The sequence below is a fragment of the Molothrus aeneus genome, chromosome 14 (genome assembly GCF_037042795.1).
Source record: "Molothrus aeneus isolate 106 chromosome 14, BPBGC_Maene_1.0, whole genome shotgun sequence".
Lineage (NCBI taxonomy): Eukaryota > Metazoa > Chordata > Aves > Passeriformes > Icteridae > Molothrus > Molothrus aeneus.
Window position 1 is genome coordinate 15974617 of NC_089659.1, and position 13763 is coordinate 15988379.

Consider the following 13763-nt stretch of genomic DNA (forward strand, 5'->3'; position numbering starts at 1 on the left):
ATTATTGGTGTGGAATACTCCCTCACAGGAGAGGGAAGAGGGATGCTGAGCTGAAATCAAGGATCTGTCTGGAAATTGGGTGAGTTCATGACTTCAGTGCCTTTAAGCTAAATCACAACTAAAATCAACAATGTCAAGCTTTGTAGCTGCATTTTCCGAGGCAGAGAAGGACACTGATTTTAGTGAGACAAATATATTGCCCTTCAAGAGGATTAAATACTGGAAAAGTCCTTTTTGAGAATTTATGTTACAGCTCTGTAAAGGAAGGAAAAAAGATGAGATAAAGTAGGTACTGTAGGTAGATAAATAGGTGAGATCTTGAGAAATGTTTTCATTTTTCATCAAATTCTCACAATCTGTAGAACCCTTATATATAATTCATTCAATTATAACCTGGAATATTAATCTTGCAAATTTATGAATATGAATAAATATAAATGGGGAAAATATTACTTTATTTAGGAATTTTTCTTTATTACTGTGAGTTTACCTTGTGTGTGACCAGGCTGCCCTGCACGGTGCAGGGGGAACTGAGCCATTTTCAGGGGGAAAAAAAATATATGAAAAGTAACAAGGTTATAAAATACATAGATGACAAATCAAATGAAGTCATCAATGTGTAAAGCAAAATGTTAAGATTTTAGATTTGCAATCTTCCTATTTAAATGCCCTCATTGATTTGTTACAAATACTGTTAACCCTGTGTTTGGAAAATGGTGAGGACATTATCACTTGTGTTCTCATTTGTAATAAAATAGATTAACTTGCTGTGAAATTTTAACTAGGCTGAGACACAACAGTAGCTACCTAATGAACCAGAGCACATTGCTGTTAAGTAGCTAAATAGATGCATACTGATTACAGGACTGAAAAATGGATCTGTTTACCAGCAAAAGAAGAGTCTGCTCATAGCATTATTCATTATAGGAGGGGAAATTCAGCACATTTCTACATAAACATTTGGAAATGGACAATTTCTTGATCCGTATGCAGCCTCACATGGTGATAATCCATCCTCATTTGGAGCATATATGATAGAGAAGGAATTTCAGCTCCTATGTTGCTTATAGGAAAAGCTCTGCATTCCCAGTGCCTGTACACTGGTGTAGCTGGAAAGACATTAGATAAAATAATCAACTAATTCTCTTAGAAAGTGACTCACTGTGTGATTAAGAAGGATATTTTTATTTGACACTTGTACATCTGCCTGAAGATTTCAAACCAAGACCCTGAGTCTGAAAGCAAATTACTGCAAGCAGAGATTATTTCATAGTGAGAGACAATGGGAAATGCAGTTACCAGAAGGAGCTGGAATACTTTGCTTTTCCAAATCATCAGCTTTTGAATTACTCAAATAACTCCCATTTAAGATGACATATATGGCTGTTTGTGTGATATCTAAGTGTTAATTCCTAGTCATATTTGTTCATAGAGTTTTTTTGCAGAACAGTTGGCATGTCCTCTCCTTGGCTATTCATTTTCATGGTTGCAGTAGACAATGAAATTTACTTAAACTATGCACTCTTCTGTGAAATTAATCATTTCAAAATGATATCTTAATTGTAAATTGAGTGCTCTTTGTGGTTAAAAGAGAGGAAATAGTGCCAAAGAGGACTGTTAAAACTGAAATCCATGCAAATGAAATTGCAGTCAGTGTTGTAACCTGTTAGCAGGAACCTATTTGGAAGCTATTATTTGCACAAAGGTAAAAACCACACAGGATTTATCCACTCAGGGTTGCCTGTGTATGGTTTGTTATTTTGGACAGTACTTTCTGGGGTAAGAATGTGCCTTTCAAAAGCAACTCAGTAAGCAGCCCATCCACAAAGTGCCAAGTCCCTTTTACTCATCTGTTCATCTCAGCAGCCTCCAAACCCTCTCTTTTGGAGGCCAAAAGGAAGAAAACACAGGAGACTTTAAGCTCAGTGAATTGGATCTTTTTTTACTCCCACAGAATTTGAAAACTAATTTGTATGAAACCATTCAGTTTTCAAAATTATAAAAACTTGTGACTCAACATAATAGACTCATGTCTGTTAAATATTATCATTAAAAGTCTCCCTTTCAGATCTATTAGTTACTGTACATTCATTAAATAACAGATAATTAGTGAAACTGATCCATTGAGGATTAACAGCTATGTAATAGATACACATCTGTTACATGGTTTTGGGGCTGGGTTGTTATTTAATGTACAATAACAATCCTATTAAAACCAGGTCTGGTGCCACGTTGTCAGCTGGTGTGGTTGGAATAGGGAAATGCCATCCCATGCTCTGAGGAGGATCCAGTCTCATGTTCCCTTTGCATAACTCTCAGAAGTATCTGTAAATACAACGAGGAGTGTGGCTTAGAGGGATGGTTTTAATGGGTAACAGAATATTCTTGTTGATCTTGCTGGCAGTGTAATTTATATCAGGGTTTTATATCAGGGCTTTATAATGGAAAAACTTCTAGGAGCCACCGTGTGCTTCCCAAAGCTGCATTAATGATTCAGGCTTCCACCTAGAAAACTGCATAAAAACTTCAGATGCTTCTGAGTTTATTTTCCAGAGTACACAGTAAATTGCTACCAAGGAGCCAGATTGACTATTTCTAAGTAAACATCTTCAGAATAGGTTAGAAAGGAGGAAAGATTGCAAAGTTCCTTTGAAACAACTTTCCCAGATGAACTCTAATTGTGATTTTTTGTGAGGTGGAGGGAAGAGAATCTTTTTAAAAAAAAAAAAACGAAGTTAGATTTCAGTTCTGGGTTTGCACAGGAAGCAGGTGATGGCCAGGGATGAGGACAACTCCAGAGGTTCCGTTTCTGGAGTTCTGTAAATTCAACCATTTTTGCTCATTAGTGTCTCTCTCTTGGAATTACACCTTCAAGGACTTGGATAGAGGTTTTAAAACATAGAAGGCATTTTAGGAGAAAAATATCTGGAGTAATTCAGGCCCCAATTGTCCCTTGCAAAAGATTCTCATTTTCTGTTGATTCTGGGAACAGGAATGAAGGGCACTGAAATTTTTAATTCAAAGTATGTGTGTGGAAACACTGGGTTGGAAGGATCTCAGGTGGTCTCACAATCTCTTGTCCTAAGGATGAATTTTAACTTATGCCTTGTTTATCTGACCTGTTCCTAAAAATTTTTCTTGATGAAAATTCCATGGCATCTTTAGGCAACTTGCAAGTATAGATACACAGAAATGCAGAATTTAATTTTGCCTTTTATTTTTTTTTTTTATATTTCTTACCCTTTTTTTCCCCCTCCTTACCTTAAGTACTATATATATTTAAATTGGAGGTTAATATCAAAGTTTCTTGTGCAAATATAAACATGACATTTTGCAAGCAGACTATTGTTTTGGTTAATCACTGGTGCTTTTCATGCAAGAGGGAAATTTGTACCAGAGCCACAGCATTTATCATTTGTTCAGGTGCTGTCCTGAGAAGATACTGATTTAATTTATTCAGGTACAGATTCTAGTTACAAATTCACAAGTACAGATGCTAATTACAAATTTGACTGCATTTAGTGACAGTTCAATCCAGCTGTGAATTGTTTATTTGAAATGTGACTCATATATGGCAATCTCTCTACCTGTAGATTAAAAGTAGTTTGTGAAAGCAACATGAAAGACTAATTATATGTTCCTACATGTGAAAAATTTAGAACATAACAAGTTGCCAATAAGAAAAAAGTGGCAAATGATCAGCTAAGCTCAGACACGTTGTTTGTAGAAGCCAGTGTTGGTTTTGGCTGTCGATGACTACACTGCTCTTAGACACAAGTTCTGTTCTCTGTTTACCTCACCAACACCATTTGTTACCATTACTTTTAAGCCAACCTCACTGTTTAAGCCTGAACCTCGGTGAAACACGAGGATGAAAGGACCCAGCCTTGCTTTGCTTCTGTTTGCAGGAGAGGATCCAGGACAGCCCTTCCCCGGCGCCGTCCCTGGAGGACAGCCAGCGGCCCGGCAGCCATGCGTCCTCACACCCCAGCAGCAGCGTGTCCAGCTCCCCGTCCCAGCTGGACACCACCCCCGACAGGATCGGTCAGTGCCGCTGCCTCACACCCCTCATAGCCCCTCATTCCCCTCACAGCCCCTCATTCCCCTCACAGCCCCTCACAGCCCCTTGCTCCCCTCACAGCCCCTCATTCCCCTCACACCCCTCATAGCCCCTCACAGCCCCTCACTCCCCTCTCAGCCCCTCACTCCCCTCACAGCCCCTCACTCTCCTCTCAGCCCCTCACACCCCTCATAGCCCCTCACAGCCCCTCACTCCCCTCTCAGCCCCTCACAGCCCCTCACAGCCCCTCATTCCCCTCACAGCCCCTCACAGCCCCTTGCTCCCCTCACAGCCCCTCATTCCCCTCACACCCCTCATAGCCCCTCACAGCCCCTCACTCTCCTCTCAGCCCCTCACACCCCTCATAGCCCCTCACAGCCCCTCACTCCCCTCACAGCCCCTCACAGCCCCTCATTCCCCTCACAGCCCCTCGCTCCCCTCACTCCCCTCACAGCCCCTCACTCCCCTCTCAGCCCCTCACTCCCCTCACAGCCCCTCGCTCCCCTCACAGCCCCTCACAGCCCCTCACTCCCCTCACAGCCCCTCATTCCCCTCACAGCCCCTCATAGCCCCTCACTCCCCTCACAGCCCCTCACTCCCCTCACAGCCCCTCACAGCCCCTCATTCCCCTCACAGCCCCTCGCTCCCCTCACTCCCCTCACAGCCCCTCACTCCCCTCACAGCCCCTCGCTCCCCTCACAGCCCCTCGCAGCCTTTGTGTGCTGGGAACGCGCAGGGAAGCACTCGCTTGATACGGAATACGTGGGCAGTTCATCCCTGTGGTTTTATAGTTAAACACAGTTTCAAGCTGTGTTAAGGGAAATATAGGTTGGACATTAGAAAGAAGATTTTTTACAGAAAGGGTGATAAAGGAATGGTCTCCCTGGGGAGGTGGTGGAGTCACCATCCCTGGATGTGTTTAAGAAAAGACTGGATGTGGCACTGGGTGCCATGGTTTAGTTGAGGTGTAAGGGCATGGGTTAGACTCAATGATCTATAAGGTCTCTTCCAGCCTAGTAATTCTGTGAATTCTCTGAAGTTCATCACTGAGCAGAGCCCAGCCCCTCCTCTTGGGTTCCTCCTGTGCCTGCACAGAGGGATCACCCCTCTGCGATCCTCTGTGATCACCCTCACCCTTGCACCCTTCCCTGGTCCAACCATCTCCCTCAATGTGCTTGGGGAGCAAAGTGCTGCTCAAGACACCTGCTGTTGAAAAAGAGCAAGGTATCTTTTTCTCTGCGTGTGTGTGAGGAAAGTCACAGATTAAATGATGACTTTTTTGTTCCAAAAACCTCCTTGTGCCCACACATTCCTTCATCACCCTGAGGCTGAGGCCTTTCTAGCTTTTTTTGGTCCCTCCACCAGAGCTTTCACAGCCTGTGCACTATCGATTAAAATGCTAATTCTGTCTAGAGGAAGTTTAGATCCTATTCTTGGTGCTTCCAAGAGGGATCTAGGGCAAGTCAATTAACATCTCCTCACGTCAGTGTGTGTCAACACTGCTGTCTCCTCATGGCCTGGAGCCCGTGCAGGCATTGCTGCCAGATTTAAACCACAGAAGCCGTGCACTCTGGGTGAGTCACTGGAGAACTCCCTCCCATGCACAACCTACCCCTGGGATTTTGCAGTTCTGACCCTGGTCCTTGCAGCAGCACCACAGCACTGCCCAGCACAGTGCATAGAACCTGGGTGCTCTGCCTAAATCTGTGCACACACAGAGACCGTGAAGTAGATTCCTCTAATCTTTTTCTTATGTAAAATAAATACACAGGACAAGAAACTTTTAACTTCCTGTAGCAGCAGTGAAAAGAGACTGTTGATGTCTGTATGTTGAGATTAGTGTTGTAAAGATATGGATAAATATTTTTCATTAACAGAATTACAATGATTTTTACTTTTGCAATCATAAAAGAAAGTTCTCCGTAAAATATGGTGATGAAGTTTGTAACAAGTGTCCTCCCTTGAATAACTGTGAAGTCTGTAATTGGTGGATTGCAGAGAAGGAAATGTTTTAATCAAATAAGAACAAAGAAAGAGGCATCCTGAAGCCATAAACTGCAGGTGTTAAGTGAAGAATTCCCTTCAGCACTGAAATGTTGAGGGGTGTTTTGCTGTCACCAATTCATTTGGGCCATGATCTGGCAATCTGTGGTTTTTATTAAGCTTACTGCTTTATAGATCATTACTAATACTTAAATCTTTAAATGCATTTTTCCCCAAAATGGTTTTTGGGAAGTACTTTTCCCTCTAATTAATTAATTTGAACATTTCATAAGAAATCACATTCATCTCAGTAGTAATTTGTGTTCTATCTTGGTATCCTTGTCTAATAAACTTGAACAGATTAGCTTTTACTGCATATTTTACTTGGCTCTAAGAGTTAAAATACCAATATATCAACCAAGAGGAAATGTAATTTAACATTTTCTTTTCTCTTAACATTTTTTTACTGACAGTGTTATATAACTGTGCCCTCTGATTTTTTTTTTTTTTTTTTTTTTAGCCATGCTGACCAACAGCAGGGAAGGAGAACTCATTGACCAAGAAACTGGGACCAGCCTAAAAAAAATACAAAAGGAGAAAGGTAAAATCACAGACTGTTTTCCATCTCAGGCATTTAATTGCACTTATTATGTGTTTCATTCCTTTTTCCCATGTTCTGCATATGCAATGACATTATATTACTAATTTAAGAGAACTAAGTGCTTAATTGCAATGAATAATGTATCCAGTGAACTCACATGGAAGTGTAAGCAATGAGAACTTTGCTTCTCTCTGTTTATATAGCATGAGGGTAATATTTTGCAGGTCTTTTGCCTCAATTATTTATGAAGTCCCAAGCAAATATTTGATCAGTCATGTGCTATTGTTTGTTTGCCTTCAGGGGATGTGTGTGCAGACTGCTCTGATGCTCTGGGTGAACAATATAATTTTATATTGTCTCACCAGCGAGGGGCAGCAAGGGAAGAGGTGATGTTTGGCCTGGGGGGATTCTCCTGTAGGCAGGGAAGTGCTTTCTCTGCTGGGCTCTCCTTGCAGAGGTTCGTGGGTGCTGGAGGAGGTGAATACTCAGGGATTTATTCTGGGAAAACACTGCAGAGAGATGTTATGGGGGACAGTGAGGTTTTAGACTGAAAAAGATGTGAAGGGAAAGAAAGAGGGAAGGAAGAGACAACATAAATGTACTTGTAAATCTGCTGAGAATAATTGTATTTATCATCATAAATGAAAGCACAAACTGATTTATATTTTGGTTGAGGTGATTTTCATGTATTTTCAGAAGAAGCTAAAAGGCAAGCATAGACAATTTTGTGGGCTACTCAGAAGAGAGTTTGGAGCCTCTCCATGCCCTGTGATTCCAGAGTTATATAAAATTATTTGAGCAGTGTCAGGGTTTTGTTCAATCAGCTCTATTCCTTAGAGGTCTGGGACTGATCATGGGTAGGAAGAGCCTGAAACTTCCTCCTTATATTTTGTATTTCTGTACTCAACTCTCCTTGAAGACAGAAGCTGTTTTCTAGTCACTGGTTTTTCTGGACATTTAAGCACTTTCCTCATGAACCCCAAAAGAGCCCTTCTGTGCCATTCTGAGGTAATTTTCTGTCTGGATCATCCTGCTTAAATCCTTCCCTCTTGACTCCTGTTGACATTTACAGAAAGTTACCAGCCATACCTTTACTCCTAAGATTTAAAAATTACATTTCTGTAGTAATTGCATAGTGAGTATTTAATCTAAGCCTGAAAGTGTAGTTGATTATAATTCTGTTGAACTGTACATGGTTTCTTGCCACATGTTCAGTAATTTTTCAGTGAAACAATTCAGTATCCTGTGGGGTTCAAAGATGCAAATCATGAACTTCTTGGTAGTAGCAGTTCTGTCACTCAGGATGGATGAAGGAAGGTACAGTTTAAAAATCTGAGAAAATAATTCAGAAATCCCCAAAGTGAAAATAATTGAACCTCCACCACCTGTGAACCCAATTCCCAGGCTCCTGTGATCATTCCTTTTAACATGGATGAAATCACAAAGATCTGATGCTAACAGTTTGTGTGCCATAATTCTCCTTAAGATTAAAGTTGTGTAGGTTTATTCATTTCCTAGTCTACGTTTTTGCATAATTTCTTTAATTGATTAAGTACTGGGAAATACGTCTTTATACATGTGTTAGTTCTGCATGCACTTAGGGGATGTTTTTGGAATTAATTTAGTGTGCAGAGCTCTACCTGCATCAGAAAAAAACACTTCAAAATCATGAGACATTTTAAAATGTTATTTTAGAGACAGAACAAAGTTTCTGTTTTTCTGCTTGGTCTGCAGGTGTCAAGTTTTTCTCAGTAATATGAGGATGAGAAATTTATTTTTTGTTGTCATGTACAGATGTGATTTTTTTCAAGTCACCCAATGGCTCCAGAACCAGAACCTTTTAATGACATTATAGTGGGACTCATACAGAAATTGTAAAGCACCAACCTTTATATCCAGGATTCCACACTGATTTTGCATTAATTAATGGACTGATCTATACTGCACTTTCTGTAGGAACCACTGGGGTTAGTCCTCAGTGATTTGTCCCAGTCCTGTGTCTGGGATTCTTTGTTCCTAACACTGTTACTGTTTTCTCCTGTATAATTATTTTGGGCTCAGTTATGTTGAGTGCTTTAGAGTCAGGTGTGGACAGTGTGAGGAGGGGGATCTGTGCTGCCTTGTCCTGCAGAAAACATCCATGTAATTTGTATACAGAGCAGGCTTTGTTTTTCCAAACCTGCCATTGCTCTTACCAAGGCAAAATATATTCACCATGGAAAAAATTTTCAAAGTTATTAAGAAGGAATGTAGTTAAAATAAAAGTATCAACATTTATTAAGTATGACAAGTAAGCGGTTTATACAACCGTGGCAAACATATGTTTTCACATCTGTTTTGAGTAATATCATCATGATTTTAAAAATGATTTATAGCTCTGCAGGCCATAAAATGCCAGCTTTGCTGGAAGTTGGAAGATTTCAAACAACAAAGAAATTATTGAAGGCGTATATTGAACGTGTTTTTGTGTTATACACCTTGACATCACTTCACAAAGCCGAGCTCTCTACAACAATTAAGACAGCAACAATTGAAAATTAAGGAACTCAAATTTATCAGGAGTACTATTTATTGAAATCTTAGCATTAAAAAAATGATTAAAGTTATTGTAATGATTATAGACAAAATATCCCTCAGGATACACAGGTTTTGTTTTCCATATCCCATTTAAAGTGATCTCAGCAACAGACAAAAATGTGCCACTTTGTTCTCATCAAAGTAATTTCGAGGTGATTAGGGCTGAGGAGAGCATGGCTTCACAACAGTGCTTCTTTAAAAGACAGTTAATATGAGGTTGTTGCAGTTCCTGTGTTGGTGGGGCAGAATTTCCAGAATTGGTGGTTGTCTCTTGCAGAGTGTTCAGAGCCCAGTTACAGCCATACCTGTAAGCTTTTTGAAGGAGAAATGCCATTAAATCTCAATTACTCTGCTTCTTTTCATCATCCTTTTAGAGGAAATATGGTCAGATTTAACATTAGAGGGCAACAAAGTTAAACATCTTTGGAAGTCTGCATGGTTTGGGGTCTTTATATATATATCTAAAATTGTTTTTACTGCATGGATTACATACAGTACTATATTTTTGTCAAATGCCTTTTTCTGGCATGTTACACCAGCATTTTGCCTGTGCATCTATTTCTGAGTGAAAACCATATCAAGAGTAATCTGCACTTTATTTTGAAATCACTAGTTCAAGGAAACAGTTACAAACCCCCCCCCCCCTAGAACACAGCCCACATTTTACCTGCCCAATTACTCACAGAAACTACACTTTAAATTCATCTGCTTCAATACATATCCTGGAAAAAATCTCTATTGTGTGGGGTAGGATTGTGTTTGACACAGCTCTGTATAGGCTTTACAGAAAGCTCCATATGAATTCTGGCATTAGGAAGGTGAAATGAGCCAGAAAAGAATTTGGCCGTGCCTTCCAGCCGAATTTAGATGCTGGTACAATTATTCTGTTTGACTGCATGACAAGAAACATTTCAAACTCCTCACACAGGCTGGAGCAATAAAAGGCACTGGCCCAGCTCTTGCCACAGTGAAATCAGTGGGGATGTACAGGATGTCTTCAGTGGAACAGTTTGACCAAAGCTTGGTCTTTTGGAAGGTTTTTCCCCCAGCTCGTGCTGCTGGTTGTTATTTAGACATGGATAGCATGTTCACATGGGGTTTGGGGTGCAAACCAAAGGAAAATATTGTAGGAAAATTCCACATATGACCCTATTGTCAGATTTACCCACTGTTTGTGCAGTCTATGAGTACAAATAAATGTGGCTTTTGCTGAGAAGGGGGCTGCCCTGCACTCCCAGAGCTGCCTGGGGGCAGTGCTCCCTGCTCCAGCCCATCCTGCATTTCCAGAGCCCAAATCCAGGCTCTGGGGCTGTGTCCCATGGCCCAGCACAGGGCAGTGTCCAAACTCTGCATCTGGCAGCTCTCCCTTCCCAGTTTATTAAAGAACACCTTTTCCTTTATTGCTTCAAGGAAAGGGGATTTTTGCATCATTTCTGTCTGCTGAGTGAAATATTTTCAGATGGCCAGAGACCATGGTAATGAAAGAATAACCATATTTATTTATTGGATTTCATTAGCAGAAAAGAGGGTTTCTGCTGTTTAAATTAATCACTGCCAAAGGACTGGGCTACTCAGGATGTGAGGGGAGGAGAATGAGCAGGTGCAGAACACCTGAAACAGCAACAGGCTGCTGGGGGCTGTGCTCCAGAGAGGAGACTTTCCCAGCAATTAATCTGAAAGCATCCAGATGGAAAAGGGAAGGAAGGAGAAGGAGAACAAGGAGCACGAAGCTGAACCACATGGTGGCTGTGCAAAGTGTGCAGGAGGTGCCAGCCCCTCCCATGGTCTCCATGCTGCTTGTTTGACCTGTCAATACTGGCATCTTAAAGATATAATGTGAAAAAAAGCTGTTTTCTTCACAAATGTGTTCATGAATACATGAAGAACTCCCCAAATCAGGAGTGAAACCGTGTTTATTCTGGTGTCTGAGTGTGTGTATCACAGACCTGGGGTTGTTTCATCAGCAGTGGGTGCAATAGTACATGAAATTAAAGGTTTCTTTTTCCCAAAGCCTTGAGTGACATGCACAGTGCAAATGTCCTCTGAATAAGTCAGAGATATTTTTACATTTTCTATCCTCAGAGAATAGTGAAAGATAAGAAGCACAGTGCTCTATTCTGGGTGGAGGCATTTTCCACAAGTGTTTTTTTGTTTTTAAATTTAACCTACAAATGAACTGACAGCTGTTAAAAAGGTGGCCTAATAGTAGATGTGATTGTCTGGCAGTCAGTCAATCCAAAAAAACCCAAACCCATAAAACCAAGGCAAACTCTATTAACACTTAGATTCACAAAATGTAAATAATTAATAAAGGTAAAGCTTTAATTTTTGAAGTGTCTGTACTCATGATGTTATGATTGTGTGCTTAACCATTGCTGAAAGATTTATAAATATAAAGGCAATTATGCAAGAGATGCTGGTGAAGTACTCCAAGGTCACACCTTTTACATTAAGTTTATATTAGAGCTTTATTTGCAGAATTATTTTTAGGAATGCTCTTTTTCTGATGAGTAAAATACCTACTTCATAGTTAGCTTGCCAGATGGGCTAAGGCAGTTTCTTGCATTGATATATAATTTATTAATATGTTTAATTTATTAGATTTCAGTGACTTTGATGTACCACTGTCTAAACACTACAAATTATGAGTCTGTATAAACATGGTGAAATAATGAAATGTTCTTTACTGAAAAAGCTTTGAAACAAATTTTTAGGAAGGTATACGTTCATGTCAGACTGCAATAAAATGGGCAAATAAGAGGGAGATCAGGGAGCTGCTCTTCAGTCAGTTGTCTCTTCAGAGACATTCCCACTTTTCCTCCAATACTGTAAATTGTTTTATGTGGGTTCATCTGAGCTATATCAAATTTGAAAAATATAAGAAGAGGAGAAAAATTGTTGATTTTCACCCAGTGACCTAAGAAAGCTTTTGGATTAGGCCCAGGAATCTTTTCCTTAGCACTGGTCTTAAACCTGATGTGCTGGATTCTCTGCTTGGTGTTAGCTCTGGTGCAAAGTCATTAACCTGAGACCTGCAGGCAGTGACATTCTTAATGTCTGTGAGTTATTTAATAAGTTTGCCTTCAGTCCTCATTATGAGCAGTAGGATGTGGACAATTTGTGTCCTGAGAGGTTGCTGAATGTTTTTGTCATTCAGAAATCCTTGAGATCTTGGGGAATGCGCCAGCAGGGGCTCAGCCTCCCCTGCCTGAGCACCAGACCTGCTCAGGGGCACTCTGCATTTGTGTGCCCAAGTGTGCAGCTGTGCACACACACAGGACAAAAGGGATACAAATACAGAGAAAAATTCAAATTACTCATAAAAATTGTTAATTGGTGACTTGGGAAGTTTTGCAGTATTTGTGACTGAGGGAGACCTTCAAGAAACTCCCAGAAGCTGCGCTTCATAAAACACAGTTCTTTCCTGAGGGTTCCTTCCAGTGAGCCAGGGTTTGTCCTGCTGCCCACAGCTGGATGTTCCAGATCAGTGAAATGCAGAGCTCATGATTGTGACAGCAGTGTGTGCTCCTGCTGTCAGAAGAGCAAACCCAGCACTGGTGGATGGTATTTTGTGGAGCATTTTTTGTGTACTCAGGGACTTTTTTCTAATTTGATCTTAAATATCTAAGATGGCTCTGTGGAGTGTGTCTGTCTCCTGTGTAACAGTCACATTCAGATGGCAATTAAGGGCTCTGTCTTCCCTTTTGTGGAGGACTTGCTGCCCAGAGGCTTCTAGAGACAGCAAGGCTGAGACAAAACTGCACATTAAGGTTCATCTCCAAAGTGGTTTAGAATGCTTTGTGCATTAGAATGTCCCTGATAAGAAAAAGTAATAAATCCTTAGTGAACTTCTAACCATAACCATTCAAGGACTCTGTGCATAAGATAGTGAAGTAACCTCAGAGTGGAAGTAGAAAAAGATTATTCTCGATGTGTAGTCATGAAACGAGAAAAAATGTGTTCTTCATTATATCCCAGACATTGTGTTGAGTTCCTTTGCTAAAGTTACATGAATTCTTACTAGCAGAGCTGATCATGGTCCATGTGCTCCTTTCAGAAGCCACTGGGGCTGCAGGAAATCCGATTTCATGTTTGATTGTTGGGGCAGAAGGCACCACTCCAACACTTGGACTGTGTATGGGATTTGTGTGTCACAGCCACAGTCGTTTCTGGGGATGGACAGTTCTCTCAGTAGGTTTTTCGTATTATCAGCTGTCCTTTGGAAATTCACCCTTGTGCCTGAAAGAGCAGGAGCCCACAATTGTAATCAGTCAATAAAATTTCAACTGGATTAGCTCAGTTTGTTACAGGCTGGTGCTGATAATGCCAAGGTTCTAAGGAGGATTTTATCCTTGCATGGGGCATTCACTGAAGAGTTGGATTTGAAGATCCTTGTGGGTCCCTTCTGAAGATTCTCAGCTGTGAATATCATTCTTGTAGCAGGATTGATAAAAAGATGGAAGGGGGAGACAGCTGTGAGCTCTGAAATTGGAGGTGAATGAGTACAAACTAGAAGGAGGGATTGCTCCAATACAAATTCTC

General features: G+C 40.7%; 1 protein-coding gene across 3 annotated transcripts in view; it reads left to right on the top strand.

The window, feature by feature from the left end:
• Positions 1–13763, top strand: part of DACH2 (dachshund family transcription factor 2) — a 243180-nt gene that overhangs the window by 193168 nt on the left and 36249 nt on the right. For all 3 annotated transcript variants that reach the window (XM_066559451.1, XM_066559452.1, XM_066559453.1), the window contains exons 6-7: positions 3909–4044; positions 6564–6644. In XM_066559451.1, the coding sequence (XP_066415548.1) occupies positions 3909–4044; positions 6564–6644 (217 nt within the window). The remainder of the gene's footprint in view (positions 1–3908; positions 4045–6563; positions 6645–13763) is intronic.